Source organism: Phyllobates terribilis, unplaced genomic scaffold (assembly GCF_046119375.1).
Source record: "Phyllobates terribilis strain yellow unplaced genomic scaffold, ASM4611937v1 Scaffold_11__3_contigs__length_659146591, whole genome shotgun sequence".
NCBI lineage: Eukaryota > Metazoa > Chordata > Amphibia > Anura > Dendrobatidae > Phyllobates > Phyllobates terribilis.
The window spans coordinates 549,467,918-549,493,912 of NW_027362771.1; the positions used below are offsets into that span (position 1 = coordinate 549,467,918).

At 45.6% G+C, this 25,995-nt stretch overlaps 1 protein-coding gene across 4 annotated transcripts in view; it reads right to left on the reverse strand.

The window, feature by feature from the left end:
- SORBS3 (sorbin and SH3 domain containing 3) overlaps positions 1-25,995 on the reverse strand; it is a 104,570-nt gene that overhangs the window by 9,364 nt on the left and 69,211 nt on the right. For 3 of the 4 annotated variants that reach the window (XM_073654036.1, XM_073654037.1, XM_073654034.1), the window contains exons 8-12: positions 20,269-20,302; positions 18,488-18,549; positions 12,786-12,844; positions 9,882-9,996; positions 8,221-8,325 (exon numbers count right to left, since the gene is read on the reverse strand). In XM_073654036.1, coding sequence (XP_073510137.1) covers positions 8,221-8,325; positions 9,882-9,996; positions 12,786-12,844; positions 18,488-18,549; positions 20,269-20,302 — 375 coding nt within the window. The remainder of the gene's footprint in view (positions 1-8,220; positions 8,326-9,881; positions 9,997-12,785; positions 12,845-18,487; positions 18,550-20,268; positions 20,303-25,995) is intronic. The other variant, XM_073654035.1, reaches the window with a different exon arrangement.

The following is a 25,995-nucleotide window of genomic DNA, read 5'->3' on the forward strand; positions in this document are numbered from 1 at the left end:
CTTTGTGCTCGTTACAGTTTAGGGCTGCAATCTTAAGAGTAAGCATCATTTTAATTTTTAGTTCATCAATCAAAAATACACATGGAAATAAGCAACTTTATAATACACCTTATCAGAGAAATCTGCTTCTTTCTCCTCCTGGACTGATCTTTCACTCTCACTTCATGGGTAAAATCTGTATTCAGTGAAGACAGATTTTCCCATTACTGATAGGAGATGACAGTTGGTGCTTTTAAAATTCTATGGAGAGGCGAGGAGCTAGAGGAAGACACAGACATTCTGCTGCAAGGTCTCCTGAAACCAAACCTTACAGTTCTCCATAGAACTTTATATGAAGCAGCTGTTAACCTCTATCTTAGTAATGGGAAAATCTGCCTTCACTGAATACAGATTTTACCCTTGAAGTGAGAGTGAAAGATCAAATCAGGAGGAGAAAGAAGCTGATTTCTCTGATGAGATATATTCCAAAGTCTCTTCATTTGACCTGTACTATTAAAAAAAATAAAACAACAATAATTCTTTAAAGCAAACTCTATGAAGACATTGAGCCAACAAAGGAATAATGGGAGATTTCAGCTCTGAAGACTACAAAATAGTGAATGCAGCTCTCAGCTATAATACATAACTTTACCATTATTACATCTTTATTTTTATATGTACAATGAAAAATGGTCATAAAAAAGGTGGCCATACTCTGTAACAATCTGACAACTACCGGGGGCTCGTTACTACTTCATGCTACTCTCAAAAAGGGTTATCCCATGCATTGATCCAAAACGGTCCTGATCCCTGCAGGACATAACTATCCGGATGGGCCTGGATGCTGCAAGTTGTGACCCGTTAGGTCCACAACATCCTAATTCTCTGGTGTGGAGTGTAGGGTTCAGTAAATGCTGCTGTATTTTTGGAGTGAGAAGTGAAACGACCATTGTGAGAATCTATGTGATATAGATGGGACGGCCTGGTACATATGAGGTTATCATAGGTGCAATGTTCAGATTGTGATGAGACTCAGTATACACAGAAGTTTCACGTGAGATAAATATCTTTCTCATAGATCTCGTCTCAGCATTTCGCCGCTGTCTCCTATAGCAGAGTCTCTCCCCACCCAGGACAGAAACCGAGAGCGAAACTCACAAAATGACATAGATCCCAGTATAATATGATAAAGCCAGTGCACAGAGAGGTAATAAAACCTACAAAAGTGCCTTCCCTCCACTGCTACCTGTATTAGTCATGCTGCAGATTATGCAGGATTACACAGGAGGAAAAAAAGATTTTTCAATCAAAAAAAAAATTAAAAACTTTTTTTTGATATCTCACTTTGAGGCTGAGAGGTTAAAGTTAGAGACTGAAAGCCTGAGTGTGCACTACCGAGAGTTTCTGATAATAAGGTGTTCTGATCTCGTGGACAACAGTCACAAATTTGCTGACCCTTTCTCAATTTTGTTGGATACAATCTTGTCCATTTGGGGAGCTGTCCTGGGATGAAAGCGGGCAGGGTTTACGTAAATCCGCCCCAAACGAGGGTGGTCCCATTCTGGTTGGAGGATCATCTCCTTCTGTCTTCAGAACAGATAAGAGAGATCTAAAGGCCACAGCCGATATCGACGTGTTTGGCTGATGGTAATGGTATGGAGGCAGTGGCCAACTGATGGTCGGGAAAGATGTCAACCACGCATGGTTGATTTTGGACTGCCAATCACATTGTTCTCCCAAGGATAAGCCACCGGCCGTCTTGTCTTTCGGCACATTACTCATAGATAAACACAGATGCGCTCGGCCAAACGAGTGCTCCTGTGTATGGGAGAGATGGCCGAGATGGCTGTCAGCCGAAGCATCAATCATCTGAAAGCCATCTAATGTATATGCCCAGCTTAATGGGGCATTTACACTGCAAGATAATAGTGAATGAGCATTGCTAAAAAACGCTAGTTTATCGATTATCTTACTGGGTAAACAGGTTGCTGATCACCTAACCAACAATTAACCGGGTGAAATGATCTTTTGTGCAGCACCACAGATCATTGTTCTCGTCGGCGCATCGTCCTGTGTAAACAGGACTCGCACTGCTGTCTGCTATACACAGTCCCTCCACAGAATAAGCCTGCAGCTGTATACTACATCACCGCTGTCCTTTCACTGTGCTGGTTGCCAGGGTCTTAAAAGTATGATTCCCAGTGATCAAACATTGAAGGCCTGTCTTAAAGTCCTGAAGAACCGCTTTAAAAGAGTTATCCAGTGCTATTTTATTAATTACCTGTTGTGACAAAGTCACAGGCAGAATACTGGAGGGGAGATATGTTTCACTGAGGCTATTAGCTTCAGTGATGTGAAACATGGAAGTTTTTCTCCTGCATGGTAGGTGCAGAGAGGGTTAAGCAGCCAAATTTAAAAAGGCATGTTTTATTGGTGAATGGCAAAGTGCGGGTGGGATGTCATTCACCATATCTCCACCCCTAGGAAGTGGTCTGGGCTTTGAATAGCCAGCCTTTTGACGCAGGTGTTGATTTGGTTTAGTATCTGGAGGCCAGCTCCAGAGAGAGGAGCTTGTGTTTTGGTGCTAAGCTGAACCGTGTGTTTTTGCTAACCCCGAGGGGCCTGACCCCAGCTGGTGCAAGGACTATGCTGGACATTTTCTTATTTTGTTTTGCCGTTATGCTAGATGGGCTGTGTTTATTTTTATGAACTTTATATTGGTTTTGACATTTAATAAACCAACAAGAAATTTAAAGAGACAGTGTTCCGTGTTTACCTACATGTGCAGCCGAGTGAGCAGATCTACCACACTATTCTTAGAAAAAGTGATACATTTCCCGTAAGTGGCACCACTAGTGATTAGCTGTAAGAGGGTCCCAGGTGTACACAGTATATAGTCAGAAAGGCACAGCTCCATACACTGGGTAGTGGTCATTATTAGGTACTGCAGCTCAGATCATATTCACTTAAATAGGAATTGAGTTGCAGTACCAAGAATGGTTACTACACAGGATACGGCGCTGTACTGTTCCACGTGACCTGCTGACAGGTGGTTGTGGTGGTGCCGGGTGTCGGACAGCAAAGTGCATAGTCCGTTCCAATGGCAGGTGATAAGGCGGTATCACATCTGCATTTTGCTAGTGGGCACACAGTGCAAGACTTCCAAAGGTCTGCTCATCCTAAAATAGCTACAAGTAAATATCCTGAATATCGCGGTATTAAATATAATAAAAAACCCTGATCTGTTTGTCAAAATGAGTCACGTACAAGGAACGAGCCATGTTGTAATAAACCATACAGGTAGCAGACGTCATCCCCGAACTTCTCTGCCTGTATAATAGCACAAAGTATCCGGAATGGAATTCCTCAAGGACGTCCTCATGTTACAGAGCAGGGATGGGCTGACAAGACGTCTGTCCCTCAGGTAATGATGCAAGCACATACAACTCTGTCCACATGTAGAATTGTATTCAGATGTCCTCATTTATATCAGATTCTGGGAAAGCTGGGTGACAATCGACATGTCCGGTAATGCTGTGATACGAGAATAAATAATGAGTGATAGCTGTCAATCAGGAAACTAGGAAACATGGAGGACAATCAATATCAAGAACACTTTAGATCTTGTATGGATTGTCACCCAGCTTTCCAAGTTTCTAGCATTGCAAATGTACCTTCTTATGTCAGCAAATCTGCCTTATTACATGCTCTACTTCAATGTGGCTGGATATATAGATAGATCCGCTATTCATGAGACTGGAAGAGAAGAGGACATACAATACGGACACCATTATAGTTCACACGAAGGTTGACCAGTTTTTAGAATCGCAAATCTACAGGCAGATTCGCTATTTAGGAGACTGTGAAAGATGGGGACAACCAATATAGCTTACATTATCGTTCCCATGAGCGCTGGCACCCATCTTTATCAGTCTTAAGCATATATACCCTACCTAATTATCAATATACAGTGTATGTTCTAGTTATATATTGATGGCTATAACAACAGATGTTCCATTCATGCGGCTGGCAAAGACGGGAGAAATCATTACGGCTCCCGTTATAGTTCCCACAAGGATTGTCACCTAGATTTCACAGTGTCGCCCAGCTTTCGCAGTGTCACCCAGCTTTTGCAGTGTCGCCCTGCTTTCGCAGTGTCACCCAGCTTTCGCAGTGTCGCCCAGCTTTTGCACTGTCACCCAGCTTTTGCAGTGTCACCCAGCTTTTGCACTGTCACCCAGCTTTCGCAGTGTCACCCAGCTTTTGCAGTGTCGCTCAGCTTTCGCAGTGTCGCCCAGCTTTCGCAGTGTCGCCCAGCTTTCGCAGTGTCACCCAGCTTTTGCACTGTCGCCCAGCTTTTGCAGTGTCGCCCAGCTTTCGCAGTGTCGCCCAGCTTTCACAATGTCACCCAGATTTCACAGTGTCACCCAGATTTCACAGTGTCCTCCAGATTTCGCAGTGCCGCACAGATTTCACAGTGTCGCCCAGCTTTCGCAGTGTCGCCCAGCTTTCGCAGTGTCACCCAGATTTCACAATGTCACCCAGATTTCACAGTGTCCTCCAGATTTCGCAGTGCCGCACAGATTTCACAGTGTCGCCCAGCTTTCGCAGTGTCGCCCAGCTTTCACAGTGTCGCCCAGATTTTGCAATGTAACCCAGATTTCGCAGTGCCGCACAGATTTCACAGTGTCGCCCAGATTTCAGTGTCCTCCAGATTTCACAGTGTCCTCCAGATTTCACAGTGTCCTCCAGATGTCACAGTGTCCTCCAGTCCTCCAGTCGTCACAGTGTCGTCCAGATTTCACAGTGTCGTCCAGATTTCACAGTGTCGTCCAGATTTCACAGTGTCGCCCAGCTTTCACAGTATCGCCCAGCTTTCACAGTGTGGCCCAGCGTTTACCGTGTCGCCCAGCCTTCACAGTGTCACCCAGCCTTCACAGTGTCACCCAGCCTTCACAGTGTCGCCCAGCTCTCACAGTGTCATCCAGCCTTCACAGTGTTACCCAGCCTTCACAGTGTCACCCATCTTTCACAGTGTCACCCATCTTTCACAGTGTCACCCAGCTCTCACAGTGTCACCCAGCTCTCACAGTGTCACCCAGCTTTCCCAGTTTCTGACATAAGAAATCTCCTGAATTGTGAATTCATACATCATCTACTTCTCTATTGCTGGATGTACTGGCAGATTTATCATTTAGGAGACTGGTAAAGATGGTGGATAACCAATATGGCAATCATTATAGTTCCAGTAAGGGTTGTCACCCATCTTTCCCACGCTTTTAGTATCACAAATATGCCTTATTATGAATTGTTACATCATCATCCACTGATATATTATTGGATATATGGACAGTTTGTACATTTAGGAGATGGGAAGAGATGAGAGACAACCAATATGGCATTACAGTTCACACAAGGATTGTCACACAGCTTTCCCAGTATCTGCCTAATTATGAATGATTCCATGCATTTTCCCCTACTTCTATATTTGTGGATATAAGGGCAGGTTTGCCATTCACCAGACTGGGAAAGCAGTGTGGAAACAGAAATTGCTGGCACATTAGTGATCTGTAATGTACTATGTCACTGGTTTCTAAATTGTACGTCATTTTACGTCACCACCCCTGTACTTCTCACATATATAACGGCCGGCACCTCTCCCTCCCATTGTCCTACGTTCCACCCCAGGCCCAGGAATGTTTCCATAAGGTTGAGTTGACGTGTCATGTTTTTTGCTGTCATCCTCCTTAGAGATGAAGCCAATGTATAATTCATGTTTACACGCCTATGGCAACAGCACTTCTGTCAATTTCACGCCGGCATCATGAGATGAGTTTATAACCGGATAATTCTCAGTAATAAGCACATAAATATGTCACACAGACCGGCTGCACCTGATATCCTGCGCTCATGCCAGACCTATATACATTTGCTCCTGGTACTAATTATTGCCCATGGGCCTTCGTGCATGAACAGTTTATGGCCTCATGTCCTCTCTGGGTCAATTTCTCTCATAAATTAGAGTCCACCAGTAATTCTCAGTCATTGAATTCATTAGATCCTTGCAAAGATGCTGTCCAAAGGCCCCCATACACATAAGATGAAAGTTGGCTGAACCCACCAATTTCTGCGGGACTGGCCAACCATCTGAAGTGTATGGCACCCCTGACTCTTCCCCAACAGATGCTGTCACGGAAGATGACATGTTGGAAATTTTGACGTCAGATACTTTTGTTTTCAGAGGAGATAAGCTATTGCCAGATTATGTCTGGCAGCGTCTTTCTCCTCTCTCCCCAACGAAAAACACGTGATCACTCAGTCACCCCAAGAACCCAGCATCGGACATGTTGGAATTTTGACGTCAGATAATTGTGTTTTCAGGGGAGATAAGCCACTGCCAGATTATGCTTTCTTCGCTCTCCTCAACGGAAAACACATCACCGCGCCAAGCACTCAGCATCGGACATGTTGGAATTTTGATGTCAGATACTTTCGTTTTCAGGGGAGATATGTCACTGCCAGAGTAGGTCTGGCAGTGTCTTTCTCCTCTCTCCCCAATGGAAAACACATGACCGCTCAGCCGCGCCAAGCAGTAGATGTCTGCCCTTTTTGCATCAAGAAGTTGGGTAAACGCCTTGCACAACATTCATTGTTTTATACACTTTTTTGTGCCAAAATTACACCCAAATTTTGATAGAAAGACAACCAAGCGGTGGCGTGAGGTTAGACAAAAAATGTCCAAATTTGTCATTCAGCGTGAGCCGCTGTAATAAATTTTTAGCCATTTTAGAACTGTCTCGTCTAAGTTTACACTGATGAAATATTAGACAGGTTTAGTAAATCTGCTCCATTGTTCTGGTAAGGCAGCTTTGCCTGCAGCGCTGATGTGCAGCTGTGCAGGTTACACATATGCTATATCCGCCCCCGAGCACGAATGTCAGGAATGTCATTACAGAAAAGCTCTTAAAGGGAGACTGTCAGTCCAAACCGGCAGTATAAACTAAGCCCACGTCTTCTAGGGGATATAGTCTATAAAGATTCCACCTTTAGTGATCTAATAGCTACCTCCGTCCTGCAGAAACTGACGTTTTATCACATATGCTGATTAGGGTCCTTGGTGCACCCTGGGTGTGGCCAAAGGCTCAGTGCATCGTTCTACCCAGTGGTTTTGCCTGCCACACCTCCCTTACTGGTGATTGACAGCACTGGCTTGCCTGGAGTGTGCACGGTGTGCAGAGAAAGCTCAGGAAAGCCAGTGCTGTCAATCATAAGTGAGGCATGCAAAACTAGGCATTAATATGATATAAAGTGGGTCAGATTGATTCACGTGTTGCAGCTTTCAAACTTCGGTGCACTACGTATCATATTTATCAAAAAGCTGAAATGGGGGCAAAGAAGACCCTTATACATTGACTATATGTGACCTTCATATTCTTCTGGAGCATCTTAGAAATCTTAGAGGAAAGACACAATCTATGGTTGTGTTATGTCTCCTAAAAATTAAGAAATAAATTGAGCATTGAACATTTTCTGTCCCCTTGTAAAGAGGGTGCAATCCTGACACTAGGAGGAGCACACTTTATTCATTGAAATCATTATATACATAAGAGTCCAGTAGGCGGTCCTACTGGTGACTGGCAGCTATCCAGCAATGAATAGGACCGCCCACTGGACTCATAAGCATAAAATCACCAGAGATTTCAATGAATAAAATGCAAGTTTTACAGAAACTTTTCCCCACATAAAATGTATATTTATATAATCAGCTCCTCCTGCTCTATAGGAACACAATTGACAAAGGGAACGACAACTGCCAGATTATAATTTATTCCTAAATTTCCAAGAGGAATAACAGAGGAGTGGCAGAGTTGTATGAAACTAGGCCTCAGACTTGTTGTATTATGGGGAATATAAGCAGACAAGTCTATCACAGCCACATCAGTCCCATAACAGTACCAGGTATAGTGGAATTCTCTTTTTCTAGACGATTGAGTCTCATCATTCCGTGTTGGTAGCTTGTAAAGACAATATATTTATGTGCTCTCTCATAAAAAGACAATTAAAATCATCAAAATATTCTAAAAATAATAGAAGAAAATGGCAGCACATAAATCAAGCACAATCGGTTTATGGTGGACGAGGCTTATGGTTACGTTCTAGCTGCCATGGTTTCCATTGTTTGTTTGTACATGTAGGAATGACAGGTAGAGGAATTCTAATAACACAGGCACCGTCCCTTACTTTACGGAGAGGTAGCTCTCTTTCAGAATCCGCCTTGAAATCATAAAGGGCAATTCCTGAGAGCTGAGGGGTCTCCATTGGTTCAGGCTCACCTGGGGTCAGAACCTGGAGGGGGAAACAAATAATGATTAATATATTAGGACGATCGCACAAAGGTGGTCAGGCAAGTCTGTGGTCATTATGTGCTGACCTAAAGTCATAATTAGTATAAAATAATTAGTTCATGATAGAAGACCCTTATGAATTAATCAGGCATTACTAGTTGAACAGAAGACATGATCTTAATGAGTTGATCAGGCATCTCGAGTTGATCAGAAGACACGATCGTAAGGAGTTGATCAGGCATTACTAGTTGATCAGAACAGATGATCGTAATGAGTTGATCAGGCTTCACAAGTTGATCAGAGGATACAATCTTAAGGAGTTGATCAGGCATTACGAGTTGATCAGAAGACACGATCGTAATGAGTTGATCGGGCATCACAAGTTGATCAGAAGACATGAACTTAAGGAGTTAATCCAGGAATCACAGTTGATCAGAAGAGATAATAATGAGTTGATCAGGTGTCACGAGTTGATCAGAAGACACAATCTTAAGAAGTTGATCAGGCATCACAAGGTGATCAGATGAAATGATCGTAATGAGTTGATCAGGCATCACGAGTTGATCAGAAGATACAATCTTAAGGAGGTAATCAGGCATTACGAGTTGATCAGAAGACATGAACTTAAGGAGTTAATCCAGGAATCACAGTTGATCAGAAGAGATAATAATGAGTTGATCAGGCGTCACGAGTTGATCAGAAGACACAATCTTAAGAAGTTGATCAGGCATCACAAGGTGATCAGATGAAATGATCGTAATGAGTTGATCAGGAATCATGAGTTGATACTGAGACATGATCATGATTTGCTCACAATACATAATGAGTGCCGGCTGAGCAGTAATTATGTGCTGACGAGAGGATGGTTATGAATAGATCAGTCATTGTCATTTGAAAATGGGTAATAGACATTATGACTTGATAACTAAAGGGAACCCGTCACGTTGTTCATGCAGTCCGATCTGATGACAACCCGGTATAGAGAAGGAGAAGCTGAGAAAAATGATATATAGGTTTGTGGGAAAAGACTCAGTATAACTTGTACGTTATTCATTGAAATTATTGTATACAGTCACTGAGTCCAGTGGGCGGTCCTACTAGTGACTAACAACTATGAAACAATGAATAGGACCGCCCACTGGACGCATAAGCATACAGTCACCGGGGATTTCAATGAATAAAATCCAAGTTTTTCGGAAAATTTTCCCACAAAAATGTCTATCAATCTGATCAGCTCCTCCTGCTCTATAATATCCGGTCTGCAGATTAATTATTTATTATGAGTTAGTAATAGGGACCATCATTTTAATCATGGATAATAATTAACCATTATGAGTGGGCCAGACATGATCAGTTGATCGAGGGAAACGATCATTATGATGTGATCACGGGAAATGATCATTACAAGTCGATCAGTCATGATCAGTTGATCACAGATAAGGCTAGTTTAACACTTCCGACATTCACGGTCAGAAGAGGACTATTTTACAAATAATTGTTATTTTCTGCAAGGCGTCAATATTAGCAACATACATACATATGTAGATAACTACTGACCCTGACGTAGGTCTCCGGGAAAATGCCTCTCCTTCCATCTTGTTCTCCCAGCAGCCAGTGATCATCTATTTTCTTCAGGATATTGACCGTGGTCCCACGCTGCAAGGAAATCTCTCTACAGAATAAATGTACAGAATAATCTGTATTCTGTCAGATGCAAGATCATATCAGACAGCTTAAGCTGAATTATGTTGCAGTTATCACTGTCACTGCCACATTTCATAGGCTTAGTAGATAATAATCCACAGTGGATTATTGATCTTCACTCTATTCTAACTTCCTTAAAGGAATTGTCCACTGTTAAGAAGACTCATTCATCTGAGGTCACCTTCTCTAGAAAGCTGATTGGGGTCTAGGTAGACTCCAAAACTGAAGCACCACTTGTTATAGGAAAAGTAGTTTGGCTGTTTTAATTATGCAAATAGCCTCTTCATAAGGAAGAGGACTTTAGGTCTGGCGTCAGCTAAAAGTCAATATCGTCCCTTTAACAAGCCTTGCCACATGACTTAGGAGAAGAAGCCAAGCCAGAAATCCATTTGGAGAAACGTGTTTCAGGGTGTTGCCCTTCATCAGAGCAAAGCAGGAGATCTGATTTGGCTTTAGGAGAGGCCCCTGGCTGTGGTCTAAGGGGGAACATTTGCATTATTAACTTTTAGGTTTGCTACATCCAATAAGTGGTGCCAGAGATAAAGTCCTCTTTTTTCTGAAGAGGCTATTTGCATATTTAAAATTCCCAGTGGAGCACTGCATGGCCTATAAGTCTCCTTACGCTGGTTTGGCACTCTCCCCGAGGAGAAACGCTCTACCTTAGACCCTTGGTTGTTTTAATAATTTAGCTGTACAGGATAGGTTATATACAGTTGAAACCAGAAGTTTCTATACACTATATAAAAATACACATCTGCATGTTTTTCTTAATATCTGACATGAAATCAGAATAAACCTTTCCCGTTTTAGGTCAATTAGGATTACCAGCATTTTTAATATTTGCCAAATGCCAGAATCATGAGAGAGAGAGAATGTTTTAAGGCATTTTTATTACTTACTGCAAAGTGAAAAGTTTACATACACTAAGATTACTATGCCTTTAAACAATTCTGGACTGACCATTTGATGATGTCATGTGTTTGGAAGCTTCTGACACACCTGTGGATGCATTTTAATGCACACCTGAAACACACTGCTTCTTTGTGTAGCATCATGGGAAAGGCTAAATAAATCAGCCAAGATATCAGGAAGAGAAGTGTGGACTTGCACAAGTCTGGCTCATCCTTGGGTACAATTTCAAGATACCTGAAGGTGCCTCGTTCATCTGTACAAACAATTATACGCAAGTACAAACAAGATGGGAATGTCCAGCCATCATACCGCTCAGGAAGGAGACGGGTTCTGTGTCCCAGAGATGAACGTGCTTTGGTTCGACAAGTACATATCAACCCAAGGACAAAAGCAAAAGACCTTGTGAAGATGATGGCGGGAGCTGGTAAGATTGTGTCAATATCCACAGTGAAACGAGTACTGTATCAAAATGGGCTAAAAGGCCACTCTGCCAGGAAGAAGCCATTACTCCAAAAGAAACATAAAAGCCAGAATAATGTTTGCAAATGCACACAGGAGCAAAGACCTTAATTTTTTGTAGACATGCCCTGTGGTCTGATGAAACTAAAATTGAAATTTTTGGGCATAATGACCATCATTATGTTTGGAGGAAAAAGAGAGAAGCTTGGAAGCCTGAGAACACCATCCCATCTGTGAAACACGGGGGTGGCAGCATCATGTTGTGGGGTTGTTTTGCTGCAGGAGGGACTGGTGCACTTCACAAAATACAGTAGATGACATCATGAGAAAAGAAGATTATGTGGAAATACTGAAGCAGGATCTCAAGACATCAGCCAGGAAGTTAAAGCTTGGGCGGAAATGGGTCTTCCAAATGGACAATAACCAAAAGCATACTGCCAAAATGGTAACAAAGTGGCTTAAGGATAACAAAGTCAATGTTTTGGAGTGGCCATCACAAAGCCCTGATCTCAATCCTGTTGAATATTTATGGGCAAAGCTGAAAAGGCAGGTACCAGCAAGGCGACCTACAAACCAGATCAGTTACACCAGTTTTGTCAGGAGGAATGGGACCAAATTCCGACCAACTATTGTGAGAAGCTTGTGGAAGGATATCCCAAATGTTTCACCCAAGTCATTCAGTTTAAGGGCAATGGTACCAAATACTAATGAAATGTATGTAAACTTTTGACTTTGCAGTAAGTAATAAAAATGCTTAAAACATTCTCTCTCTCTCATTATTCTGGCATTTGGCAAATATTAAAAATTATGGTATAATCCTAATTGACCTAAAACGAGAAAGGTTTATTCCGATTTCATATCAGATATTGAGAAAAACATATGTGTCTTTTTATATAGTGAATGTAAACGTCTGGTTTCATCTGTACATGCATGATCCCTGCTGGGACCCAAACCGATCATGACTCCTTAGGTCAGAAACCATCATTGTGGAAGAAATTGAATGAAGCAGTGGTCACACAGGTATATATTACCAATCCATTTAAAGTTTATGCGACTAATTGACATAGCTAAGCCATGTACTCACCTACAGTATCTCCATCTACCTTACTGATATTGGATGGTGGGTGGAATTGTGAAGGCTGCAGCCCATCAGTGGCCACTGATGGGCTGCAGCACTCACTTGGAATAAACAATGTCACAGGTTTGCTATAGGCAGATGAACAAAGCCCATACAGAGAGCCAAGAGCCAAGTTATCAAACATTGAAAGAAAAGTATATAAAAGTGACCTGCAAAAACATAAAAGCCTGAAATAAAATGTACATATTTACCATATATACTGTATATTGAGAAAATTAATAAATAGAAATAAAGTCATACTCACTCACTTTTCTGACTCGGCCATAAAGTCAAATTTTACCACAGCTTTGGAAACAGGTGATAGATCCTGAAAGTATAAAGGAGAAAAGATATAGATAAATAGAAAATACAAAGATTCTAAAAAAAAAAACCATCCATAGTAATAGCCACTTCAGAATATGTCCAGTATTAGTAGTAAAACATGGCTTTTTTTCCCCCACAAACACTGCCGTTCACAGGTTGGTTATGGTATTGTAGCTCAGCACCATTCACTTCAATGGAGCTGAGGCTGCAAATAACAAACACAATGTATGAGCAGATATGATTCTGGGAGAAAGAAGTTATGCTTTTCTAATCCTCAACAATCATTAAATCCAGTAACTAGAAAAACAGTACATGGGATTAGGGATGATTCTGCAGCCTGCGCATGACCCCACTGTGGGGATGATTCTGCAGCCTGCGCATGGCCCCACTGTGGGGATGATTCTGCAGCCTGTGCATGACCCCACTGTGGGGATGATTCTGCAGCCTGTGCATGACCCCACTGTGGGGATGATTCTGCAGCCTGTGCATGACCCCACTGTGGGGATGATTCTGCAGCCTGTGCATGACCCCACTGTGGGGATGATTCTGCAGCCTGTGCATGACCCCACTGTGGGGATGATTCTGCAGCCTGTGCATGACCCCACTGTGGGGATGATTCTGCAGCCTATGCATGACCCCACTGTGGGGATGATTCTGCAGCCTGTGCATGACCCCACTGTGGGGATGATTCTGCAGCCTGTGCATGACCCCACTGTGGGGATGATTCTGCAGCCTGTGCATGACCCCACTGTGGGGATGATTCTGCAGCCTGTGCATGACCCCACTGTGGGGATGGTTCTGCAGCCTGTGCATGACCCCACTGTGGGGATGGTTCTGCAGACTGTGCATGACCCCACTGTGGGGATGATTCTGCAGCCTGTGCATGACCCCACTGTGGGGATGATTTTGCAGCCTGTGCATGACCCCACTGTGGGGATGGTTCTGCAGCCTGTGCATGACCCCACTGTGGGGATGGTTCTGCAGCCTGTGCATGACCCCACTGTGGGGATGATTCTGCAGCCTGTGCATGACCCCACTGTGGGGATGATTCTGCAGCCTGTGCATGACCCCACTGTGGGGATGGTTCTGCAGCCTGTGCATGACCCCACTGTGGGGATGATTCTGCAGCCTGTGCATGACCCCACTGTGGGGATGAATCTGCAGCCTGTGCATGACCCCACTGTGGGGATGATTCTGCAGCCTGTGCATGGTCCCACTGTGGGGATGATTCTGCAGCCTGTGCATGGCCCCACTGTGGGGATGATTCTGCAGCCTGTGCATGACCCCACTGTGGGGATGATTCTGCAGCCTGTGCATGGCCCCACTGTGGGGATGATTCTGCAGCCTGTGCATGGCCCCACTGTGGGAATGGTTCTGCAGCCTGTGCATGACCCCACTGTGGGGATGGTTCTGCAGCCTGTGCATGACCCCACTGTGGGGATGATTCTGCAGCCTGTGCATGACCCCACTGTGGGGATGATTCTGCAGCCTGTGCATGGCCCCACTGTGGGGATGATTCTGCAGCCTGTGCATGGCCCCACTGTGGGGATGATTCTGCAGCCTGTGCATGGCCCCACTGTGGGGATGATTCTGCAGCCTGTGCATGGCCCCACTGTGGGAATGGTTCTGCAGCCTGTGCATGACCCCACTGTGGGGATGGTTCTGCAGCCTGTGCATGACCCCACTGTGGGGATGATTCTGCAGCCTGTGCATGACCCCACTGTGGGGATGATTCTGCAGCCTGTCCATGGCCCCACTGTGGGGATGATTCTGCAGCCTGTGCATGACCCCACTGTGGGGATGATTCTGCAGCCTGTGCATGACCCCACTGTGGGGATGATTCTGCAGCCTGTGCATGACCCCACTGTGGGGATGGTTCTGCAGCCTGTGCATGACCCCACTGTGGGGATGATTCTGCAGCCTGTGCATGACCCCACTGTGGGGATGATTCTGCAGCCTGTGCATGACCCCACTGTGGGGATGATTCTGCAGCCTGTGCATGACCCCACTGTGGGGATGGTTCTGCAGCCTGTGCATGACCCCACTGTGGGGATGGTTCTGCAGCCTGTGCATGACCCCACTGTGGGGATGAATCTGCAGCCTGTGCATGACCCCACTGTGGGGATGATTCTGCAGCCTGTGCATGGTCCCACTGTGGGGATGATTCTGCAGCCTGTGCATGGCCCCACTGTGGGGATGATTCTGCAGCCTGTGCATGACCCCACTGTGGGGATGATTCTGCAGCCTGTGCATGGCCCCACTGTGGGGATGATTCTGCAGCCTGTGCATGGCCCCACTGTGGGAATGGTTCTGCAGCCTGTGCATGACCCCACTGTGGGGATGGTTCTGCAGCCTGTGCATGACCCCACTGTGGGGATGATTCTGCAGCCTGTGCATGACCCCACTGTGGGGATGATTCTGCAGCCTGTGCATGGCCCCACTGTGGGGATGATTCTGCAGCCTGTGCATGGCCCCACTGTGGGGATGATTCTGCAGCCTGTGCATGGCCCCACTGTGGGGATGATTCTGCAGCCTGTGCATGGCCCCACTGTGGGAATGGTTCTGCAGCCTGTGCATGACCCCACTGTGGGGATGGTTCTGCAGCCTGTGCATGACCCCACTGTGGGGATGATTCTGCAGCCTGTGCATGACCCCACTGTGGGGATGATTCTGCAGCCTGTCCATGGCCCCACTGTGGGGATGATTCTGCAGCCTGTGCATGACCCCACTGTGGGGATGATTCTGCAGCCTGTGCATGACCCCACTGTGGGGATGATTCTGCAGCCTGTGCATGGCCCCACTGTGGGGATGATTCTGCAGCCTGTGCATGGCCCCACTGTGGGAATGGTTCTGCAGCCTGTGCATGACCCCACTGTGGGGATGGTTCTGCAGCCTGTGCATGACCCCACTGTGGGGATGATTCTGCAGCCTGTGCATGACCCCACTGTGGGGATGATTCTGCAGCCTGTCCATGGCCCCACTGTGGGGATGATTCTGCAGCCTGTGCATGACCCCACTGTGGGGATGATTCTGCAGCCTGTGCATGACCCCACTGTGGGGATGATTCTGCAGCCTGTGCATGACCCCACTGTGGGGATGGTTCTGCAGCCTGTGCATGACCCCACTGTGGGGATGATTCTGCAGCCTGTGCATGACCCCACTGTGGGGATGATTCTGCAGCCTGTGCATGACCCCACTGTGGGGATGATTCTGCAGCCTGTGCATGACCCCACTGTGGGGATGGTTCTGCAGCCTGTGCATGACCCCACTGTGGGGATGGTTCTGCAGCCTGTGCATGACCCCACTGTGGGGATGATTCTGCAGCCTGTGCATGACCCCACTGTGGGGATGATTCTGCAGCCTGTGCATGACCCCACTGTGGGGATGAATCTGCAGCCTGTGCATGACCCCACTGTGGGGATGATTCTGCAGCCTGTGCATGGTCCCACTGTGGGGATGATTCTGCAGCCTGTGCATGGCCCCACTGTGGGGATGATTCTGCAGCCTGTGCATGGCCCCACTGTGGGGATGATTCTGCAGCCTGTGCATGGCCCCACTGTGGGGATGATTCTGCAGCCTGTGCATGGCCCCACTGTGGGAATGGTTCTGCAGCCTGTGCATGACCCCACTGTGGTGATGGTTCTTCAGCCTGTGCATGACCCCACTGTGGGGATGATTCTGCAGCCTGTGCATGACCCCACTGTGGGGATGATTCTGCAGCCTGTGCATGGCCCCACTGTGGGGATGATTCTGCAGCCTGTGCATGGCCCCACTGTGGGGATGATTCTGCAGCCTGTGCATGGCCCCACTGTGGGGATGATTCTGCAGCCTGTGCATGGCCCCACTGTGGGAATGGTTCTGCAGCCTGTGCATGACCCCACTGTGGGGATGGTTCTGCAGCCTGTGCATGACCCCACTGTGGGGATGGTTCTGCAGCCTGTGCATGACCCCACTGTGGGGATGATTCTGCAGCCTGTGCATGACCCCACTGTGGGGATGATTCTGCAGCCTGTGCATGGCCCCACTGTGGGGATGATTCTGCAGCCTGTGCATGACCCCACTGTGGGGATGATTCTGCAGCCTGTGCATGACCCCACTGTGGGGATGATTCTGCAGCCTGTGCATGATCCCACTGTGGGGATGGTTCTGCAGCCTGTGCATGACCCCACTGTGGGGATGGTTCTGCAGCCTGTGCATGACCCCACTGTGGGGATGATTCTGCAGCCTGTGCATGACCCCACTGTGGGGATGATTCTGCAGCCTGTGCATGACCCCACTGTGGGGATGGTTCTGCAGCCTGTGCATGACCCCACTGTGGGGATGATTCTGCAGCCTGTGCATGACCCCACTGTGGGGATGAATCTGCAGCCTGTGCATGACCCCACTGTGGGGATGATTCTGCAGCCTGTGCATGGCCCCACTGTGGGGATGATTCTGCAGCCTGTGCATGACCCCACTGTGGGGATGATTCTGCAGCCTGTGCATGGTCCCACTGTGGGGATGATTCTGCAGCCTGTGCATGACCCCACTGTGGGGATGATTCTGCAGCCTGTGCATGATCCCACTGTGGGGATGGTTCTGCAGCCTGTGCATGACCCCACTGTGGGGATGGTTCTGCAGCCTGTGCATGACCCCACTGTGGGGATGAATCTGCAGCCTGTGCATGACCCCACTGTGGGGATGATTCTGCAGCCTGTGCATGGTCCCACTGTGGGGATGATTCTGCAGCCTGTGCATGGCCCCACTGTGGGGATGATTCTGCAGCCTGTGCATGACCCCACTGTGGGGATGATTCTGCAGCCTGTGCATGGCCCCACTGTGGGGATGATTCTGCAGCCTGTGCATGGCCCCACTGTGGGAATGGTTCTGCAGCCTGTGCATGACCCCACTGTGGGGATGGTTCTGCAGCCTGTGCATGACCCCACTGTGGGGATGATTCTGCAGCCTGTGCATGACCCCACTGTGGGGATGATTCTGCAGCCTGTGCATGGCCCCACTGTGGGGATGATTCTGCAGCCTGCGCATGACCCCACTGTGGGGATGATTCTGCAGCCTGTTTATGATGACTTTCCGCTGTAGAAGCCACATTCAAATAAATGGCAGTCACCGAAATTTCTGCAATAAATCTAAGTGTGAATTTCCCCCTACAGATCTGTGTTGAATGGCTTTCTTTACCTTTACGATTAAAATCCCAATTCATCAAGCAGTTTTCACCAGATTTTTGGAGCAAAACTGCTTGAAATGTCAAAGTTGTTTTGCGCAAATTGATGTTGCGTAACAATTTTGCGACTTTTTACACTTTTGCGCCAGTCCCCAGCCAGTTCTGCCAACTTTTAGAAAAGTGGGCAGAGTATAGGCAGAATGATATATTGGCAAGCACGCCCGACAAATCCATCATAATTCCAATTCACTGGTGTAAAGTACGATACAAATGTGCGCTGCCCTCTGGCCGGCATACATTCATGCAGATAGCAAACTCACGGCTACTTATTCACACATTCCGGCTTTCTACATTACTTTTTTAATTTTAATTTTATTTCTTTTTTTTTGCCTTTTTGGCTACAATTTATAATAATTATGATAAAACACATGCCATAGGTCCCTGATAAAACAGTGATACCTACTAACACGTCTCTGCACCACTCACCTGCTGCTCCTCTGGATTTGGTCTTCTGGATTTGTTTGCTTTTGGCTCAGGACTGCCACCTGCTGGACACAAGGTGAGATTACTATAATAATCTATTTTTTGTCTACAGATCCATATTAAAAGGGGTATTGCTTAGTTTAAGGCACTGGTGGGAGATCCCTAGGAGTCAGATCTCCACCGATCAAAACTTTACAGCTTAATTTTCTAACCATTTCTCATGTTTTCTCTGTTTTCACACTGTCTTTTAACTGTGGCTTGTAATAGTCATAGAGGGAACTGATGGTAGCACATGTTATGGGGATCAATAACCTCATTGATAGCTGTAACATTACAAGATTATTAAACCGCATCAATCTTCTGTGTTAATTGTGAATCCAAAATCCTGCACAATTTTTGAAGGAATTTTTGAGAATATTAAAATATCATTTTATCAGCTTTCACTACATACTATTACTAGATAATAGATTATAGATGCTATTGCAGATTTATTGTATCTGCATTTTCTTAAAGACAGTGTCCAGGACTAGATACATTTAGCAGCTTTTTATTTTTTATTTTTTTAGAAAAAACAGCAATACCATGCTTAGCCTGAAGACAGCTGTGGCGCTGTTTCTGGACAAAAATAGTTAGTTTTCTCTAATCTAGAAAATACTGTTAAACTGTTCTGAACATTCAACCAGTTAAAGGGATTGTCTACTGTAATTAGAGTAAATTCCCAAGACTTGGCTCAAATGTAACAGCTACATATATAGTGCTATTTCTCACATAGCCACTAGGGGCATCAGAATTAATCCTAATTTATTATTGAGTTCAGTGGGGGAAAACATCAATTCATTTTCATACAGCTTCCCAAAGCAATGGGTGCAAAAAGAAAGAACTTTAAAATAGAACTTTACTGCTACTTAGAGGAAAAATAATTAAAGGGGTTGTCCGGCGCCTTAGGGTACAAGTCTGCAGTCACTTTATGTAACAGCAGACTTGTGAATCCTCACAGTGTGCACAGTGAGTGCTGTGAGGATTCTTCGGCGCCAGGAGCGGCCGGTCATGTGACCGCAAATATGCAATTTGCATACTTCCGGCCAAATTCCGACTAGACGTGTCCAGCTTCACTCAATACGCCTGAATTCCTTCTAGTCGGCTGTATCTGTGCAAACTGCATACTTGTGATCACATGCCTGCCTCCAGCACCGGATAATCCTCACAACCCGAAGTATGCACAATGTGAGGATTCACAAGTCTTCAGTCACATAGTGACTGAAGACTTGTACCCTAAGGCCAGGCAACTCCTTTAATCTATAGTTACACTTTCTTTTTATAGAATGCCCCCTAAAAATCCTTTAGGACCCCATATACATTAAAGTTGACCGAGCCAGCCAATTTCACCTCCCCATTTTACTGGAAGGGAGCGGCTGCAGGGAGAATATAACTTTATTTTCTCTCTGTAGCCGCAGTTCCAATTAGAAAGTCACATATATTTCATATGGTATTTACCTGTAGGTTACTTCTATGGCTGCGGGTGGATACAATTTTTTTTTGCCCTCAGGTTCCCTTTAAACTTGCCTATACAAAATGTGTTATGTAGAATTTAAGGGTGAAGGTGGACGTCATTTCGCCCGTACACTATGGTAACCCAGTGGTCACTATATATGGCTATTTCATTACATTGCACTGTGGATATGTTACATTCCTGTTATAATAAAGCACATTCATTGTGTAAATCCTGGATTGAAAAGATGAATATACTTTTACCCACAGATTCTTTACCCATTTACCCGTCTCACCTGCTCGGCATGAATATCTCCGTAATATAACTTCCTGCAATCAGACACAAAGACTGAGTGAGATCAGAGTGAAGACATTATTGTCTACATTCATTATATAGAGAGATTTATACATTCCAGAATGAAAAAGACAAGGGCACATAAAGGAGAGAGAGAACTGTGCAAGAATTATGTGTCACCTTACCATTTTTCTCCAATATGGCGGCAGGGTGCATTACCACTACCATTACGTATACATATAGATAATTTTCAGTACTATTAAAATGGATTGTCATATAAAGACTGTGATTTCCAAATAACCTATAAGGACCAGTGGAAGTTATAGAGGTCAGAGACTCCACTTTATCCATCGAGTGGACAGTCATGTGCTATAATATTACATTTCCCTAGCAACAGGTGATCTGATTGTATGACGCCCTCTGATCTGTAATCTATTAAAGGTGTTGTCCACTACTCAAATAACCCCTTCTCAATCCGTATATTTGCCTGAATTGAAATAATAACACTTATACTCACCTCTGGTGCCGACTCTGTTCCAGAGGTGTCTTTTCAGCTCTCTCAGCGATAGCGTGACAATGTTACGTCACGCAATCCCTGCAGCCAACCAGTGGCCGCTTCACTCTCCCTGCCTTCGGACAAATCACTTACATCTGGAGGAAGTGAGAACTGCTGCTGCCCTCTCACGTCCTCCACCTGTCAATTACATCCATAGGAGAGGAGAGTGACGCCAGCGCTGATTGGCTGCAGGGATTGTGTGAGGATGGTGTTCCACTCCCCTGACAACTCCTGTCGTTTAAATGAATGAAAATGTATTTTACTGTATTATACTTTATAGTTATCCTTCTGTGGCTGCAGTTCCTGATAGTAGGGAAGACAGGGTTAACTGTAGGGCCGGCCCATAGTGGGTAGGAGGATTGGGAATCTCTGGGTAGATTTAGGGATAGGAAGTTAGTTTAGTGTTGGCAAGTGAAGAAGTAAGGATACCTTCTGGTCAAGGTGATCTTCATCTGTGTGTTGAAGAAGTCAGCAGAGACAGCAGCGAAGGAGAGAAAAGTTAACACCTAAGAAGTACGACGTCTGTGGCAGCAGAAGACACTCAGCAGGCAAGTTGTGGAAGGGAACGAACGGTCAGCAACTTTGTTAGAGTCCCTAAGGGTCTCTGGGAATGGAAAAGTGTTCGCCAGGTCTTGGAAGCTGCAGGTCTGAGAAGAGATGAGTCAGCGAGACTGGGGCCACAGTCAGTAAAGTGGAAGCCACAGGCGCTTCGTTTACGTGGTTCCCGAAAAGGTGGGCTGAAAGATAGTGATTACTGAAAGGCTCAGCTAAGTGTTATAGCTAGGAAGATTGTAAGTCCCTAACTCTGTTCTGCTAATTTCACCAACTGTGCCGCTGAAGATGTTTGCCGGAGACATGTCACCGTTGTGTAACTTAAAGAACGATATCTGCATCTATTGCTGCTTTTTGTGTGTAATTACAACTGTTAGTAAAGCTGAGTTCATTTTTACGGTCTGGTGTGGTTTCCCGTTCGTGGAGTCTTGGGGAATCGGAGCCGTGCAATGCGTGGCAAACCAGAGAAGCTGGGAAGTGTCCATCATGGTAACCGGTACACACACTGATAATGGACCCTGTTTTTCTGTTGTATGCCGGGGAACAAAAAACGAGTCCCGTGCCCGCGGCTACCGCCTTGAGGCCCATTGCAATTGTGTGACATAACAGTGTCACGTGAGCCCCGGGTGAGCCAGTGCTGACACCGGAAGTGAGTATAGGTGTTATTATCTTACTAGGGGGAAGCATTTGGATTCAGAAGGGGTTGTCCGAGTAGCGGAAAACTCCTTTAAAGAAGCCAAGAAGCTGGCCGTGTGATCCCTCTTGGGCAATGAGTTGGAAGGGAGACTTTGAACAGAATTTATATCACACGCTGTCATTGTCAGGGATGGAATATATCAGGCAGTAACTAAATAGTCACTACTTGAAACCGATGTGTTAAAAGCAGAAAAAATGGGCAAGCATAAAAAATTGAGCAACTCTGACTAGGGCCAGTTATGATGGGTTGACGATGGCAGGTCCATGCATGCAGTGCTTCATACTGACCAAAAGTGGTCCTAGGAGGGACAATCTGTCAACCAGCGACAGGGTCCTGTGATCCCAAAGGTCATTTATGTACACGGTAAGCCTAGTGTAGAGCTACTGTAGTACTGGCTATGACACAGAACATCGCAGTGTGCGGTGTATGGGGCTGTGCAGTCACAGACCGGTCAGAGAGCCCATGCAGATCCCTGACCACCACCAAAAGCTCCTACAATGGGCACATGAGCATCACAACTGGACCATGGAGGAATGGAAGAAGGTGCCAGGTCCTAGGAATCATTCACCAGGATTCACTATGGGAAGACGAGCCGGCGGAGGCAGGGTGATGGGGCAGCGCTCTGATGGGATACCTTGGGTTCTAGCATTTACAAGAATGGCAGTGCCCTTTTCAGTAGGATAATGCCCCCTGCCACAAAAACTGTTGAGCAATATGACAAGGAGATGACTTGTGTCCTAATCCCCCCAGATCTCAATCCGATCAACTGTGGGATGTGGTGGAGAAAAACAAGTCCGATCCGTGGAGGCCTCACCGAGCCACGCACAGGACTTATAGGAGGATGTGCCGATAATGTCTAGTGCCAGATACCACAGGGCACTGCAGCGTCCATGGCAGTATGAGAGAGGCCTGCACAATATCGGGCAGGTTGTTGTACTGCTATGGCTGATCGGTGTAGATAGAGGTCTATGAGAAAAACAGCACATGTAACAGAGAATCTGTCCCTGGAGAGAGATTCATCTGTCAGTCACTGGCAGCCATACAAGTGTGATCTCAAAGTCCACTGCTGGCGGACACATACGGCTCTGCATTTATACAGAGGAGGAACTGGAAGCCCCTCAGTCTCAATAGGAGATCTATAATAGGCCCTGGCCCAACTATAATGAGCCATTAGTGCCTTAGAGCTAGCCTAAGATTTCCCATCAGCGAATGCCGCTACAGATGCCAATTACAGGGACCCAGATAATGCCAGTAAATGCAAAGTAGGTGGCCCACAAGTACTTACCTCACACTTATCACAAGTATCAGCACCTCTTAAAGTCAAATTTCTAGTAAAATGCTGCAGAATCTTTTCTTGCAACTCTATGTTGTGCTGTCCCTCTGTTATTCATCCTGGAAATGTATTAATACATCCAGGGGACTGGTCTGATTGCCGTATGTGGAGTCGGAAAGGAATATTTCCCCTAATATGGGGCAATTAGCATCTGTCAACATGTTAGGTAATAGGTTGAATTCCATGAACCTACAGTACAGACCAAAAGTTTGGACACACCTTCTCATTTAAAGATTTTTCTGTATTTTCATGACTATGAAAATTGTACATTCACACTGAAGGCATCAAAACTATGAATTAACACATGTGGAATTATATACTTAACAAAAAAGTGTGAAATAACTGAAAATATGTCTTATATTCTAGGTTCTTCAAAGTAGCCACCTTTTGCTTTGATGACTGCTTTGCACACTCTTGGCATTCTCTTGATGAGCTTCAAGAGGTAGTCACCGGAAATGGTTTTCACTTCACAGGTGTGCCCTCTCAGGTTTAATAAGTGGGATTTCTTGCCTTATAAATGGGGTTGGGACCATCAGTTGTGTTGTGCAGAAGTCTGGTGGATACACAGCTGATAGTCCTACTGAATAGACTGTTATGATTTAAAGTTGCCTTTTAATATGACAACTTTCCTTGTGGAAGGGGACAAGCCAGGCCTGGCATGTCGGAGTAAAGAGACTTATACGCCATGCATGCTCCTCTGGGAAATTAAATATGCAAATTGCTTCCTCGGAGAGGAATGTTACTTTCAATAGGTGGCGCTAGAGTTCTAGTCCCCTTCCTTTCTGAAGAGGCAATTTGCATATTTCATTTCCTAGAGGAACATGCATGGCTTAAGTCTCCTTACTCTGACATGCAAGGCCTGGCTTGTCACTCTCCATAAGTAGAAACGTTACTTATTAGACCTACAGAAACTGACACTCATCACTGATTGAACAGTGTCAGGTTATGTACAGATGACTATAGAGCATCTCATTCGAGAAAATCGGGTCAAATTTGCAAATGAGACTCTGATTATGTCAGATGTGGGGAAGATAGAGAAAAAAATTTTTCCATCTTCTCCATTCTGTTAGTCTGTGGACAATGGACTGCACTCAGATGTCATTTGAGTGCAGTCTGATGGTTTCCACGTATTCATTGATATGAAAGGCTGAGTGTGATCCGAATATCAGATCAAACTCAGGCATGCAGCGCTTTTTCCATTGGATAGGCTCTACCCAAGGAAAAAAACTGGCCATGTTCAAAACCCTAACCATGGCATACAAAGCCATCCACAACCTGTCCCCTCCATACACCTGTGACCTAGTGTCCTGGTACTTACCTACACGCAACCTCCGATCCTCACAAGATCTCCTTCTCTACTCCCCTCTTATCTCCTTTTCCCACAATCGCATATGAGATTTCTCCCGTGCATCCCCCTACTCTGGAACTCTTGACCCCAAAGCATCAGACTCTCGCCTACCATGGAAACCTTCAAAAGGAACCTGAAGACCCACCTCTTCCGACAAGCCTACAACCTGCAGTAACCCTTGCTCTACCATACCGCTGCACGAACAGCTCTACCCTCACCTACTGTATCCTCACCCATCCCTTGTAGACTGTGAGCCCTCACGGGCAGGGTCCTCGCTCCTCCTGTACCAGTCACTGTCACTTTTGTTCAAGATTATTGTAATTGTTCATGTATGTATACCCCCTTTTCACATGTAAAGCGCCATGGAAGTTCACACATTCAGTATTTGGTCAGTATTTTACATCAGTATTTGTAATCCAAAACCAGGAGAGGAACAATCAGAGGAAAAGTATAATAGAAACACGTCACCGCTTCTGTATTTATCACCCACTCCTGGTTTTGGCTTACAAACACTGATGTAAAATACTGATAGTGTGAACGTGGCCTAACACCTTTTTTGTTAGTTTAGGTGTACATTTTCGGGAGGAGTAACAGAGGGAAAAGACAATGTAGGATTCTAAAAAACAATGCTCTCGACCTGTTATTTCATTTATTTAGTCATATCTAAGAAAAGCTCAGGACGTAATACAATGGTAACTGGGCGCACAGTTTGCTCCAAATCCAAAAACAATAAAAAGTCAGTGAGTCAGAAAACACACGTAATTTTATCCAGTCTGATGTGGATAAAATGCCAAAACACACTAATGGCAAGAAGAGGACGGCCCAGCCCCCATCCCAGTGCATAGCGAGATGGTGCGTTTGGCAGTGGGGGTCCGCGTTACAGACTTTGCTCTGGGCCCCCTGAGCTCCTGTGTAGTGTGAAGTACTGCAGATTGCTGGTTGTGATCTAAATAATTAATAAGAAATAATCCCAAGGAAGCACAGAGCACCCGGGACCCTCAGCTAGAAAGCTCTGAAGTGGTCTCCGGCTCGGCATTTAATGCAAAACCTGGCAGTCAAGCATGTTAGGAGTTATAGTTTTGCAATAGCTGGAGAACTACTGATTGGAAAGCATTGCTTCATAGGCTACATGAACAGTGCTAGTGATATCTCACGTGAGTCATCCACGGGACGTATATTAGGAATAGTCAGATACCAATCACATGACAGGACAGCTACTGTGCTGCTACTGCAGGGTTTTTT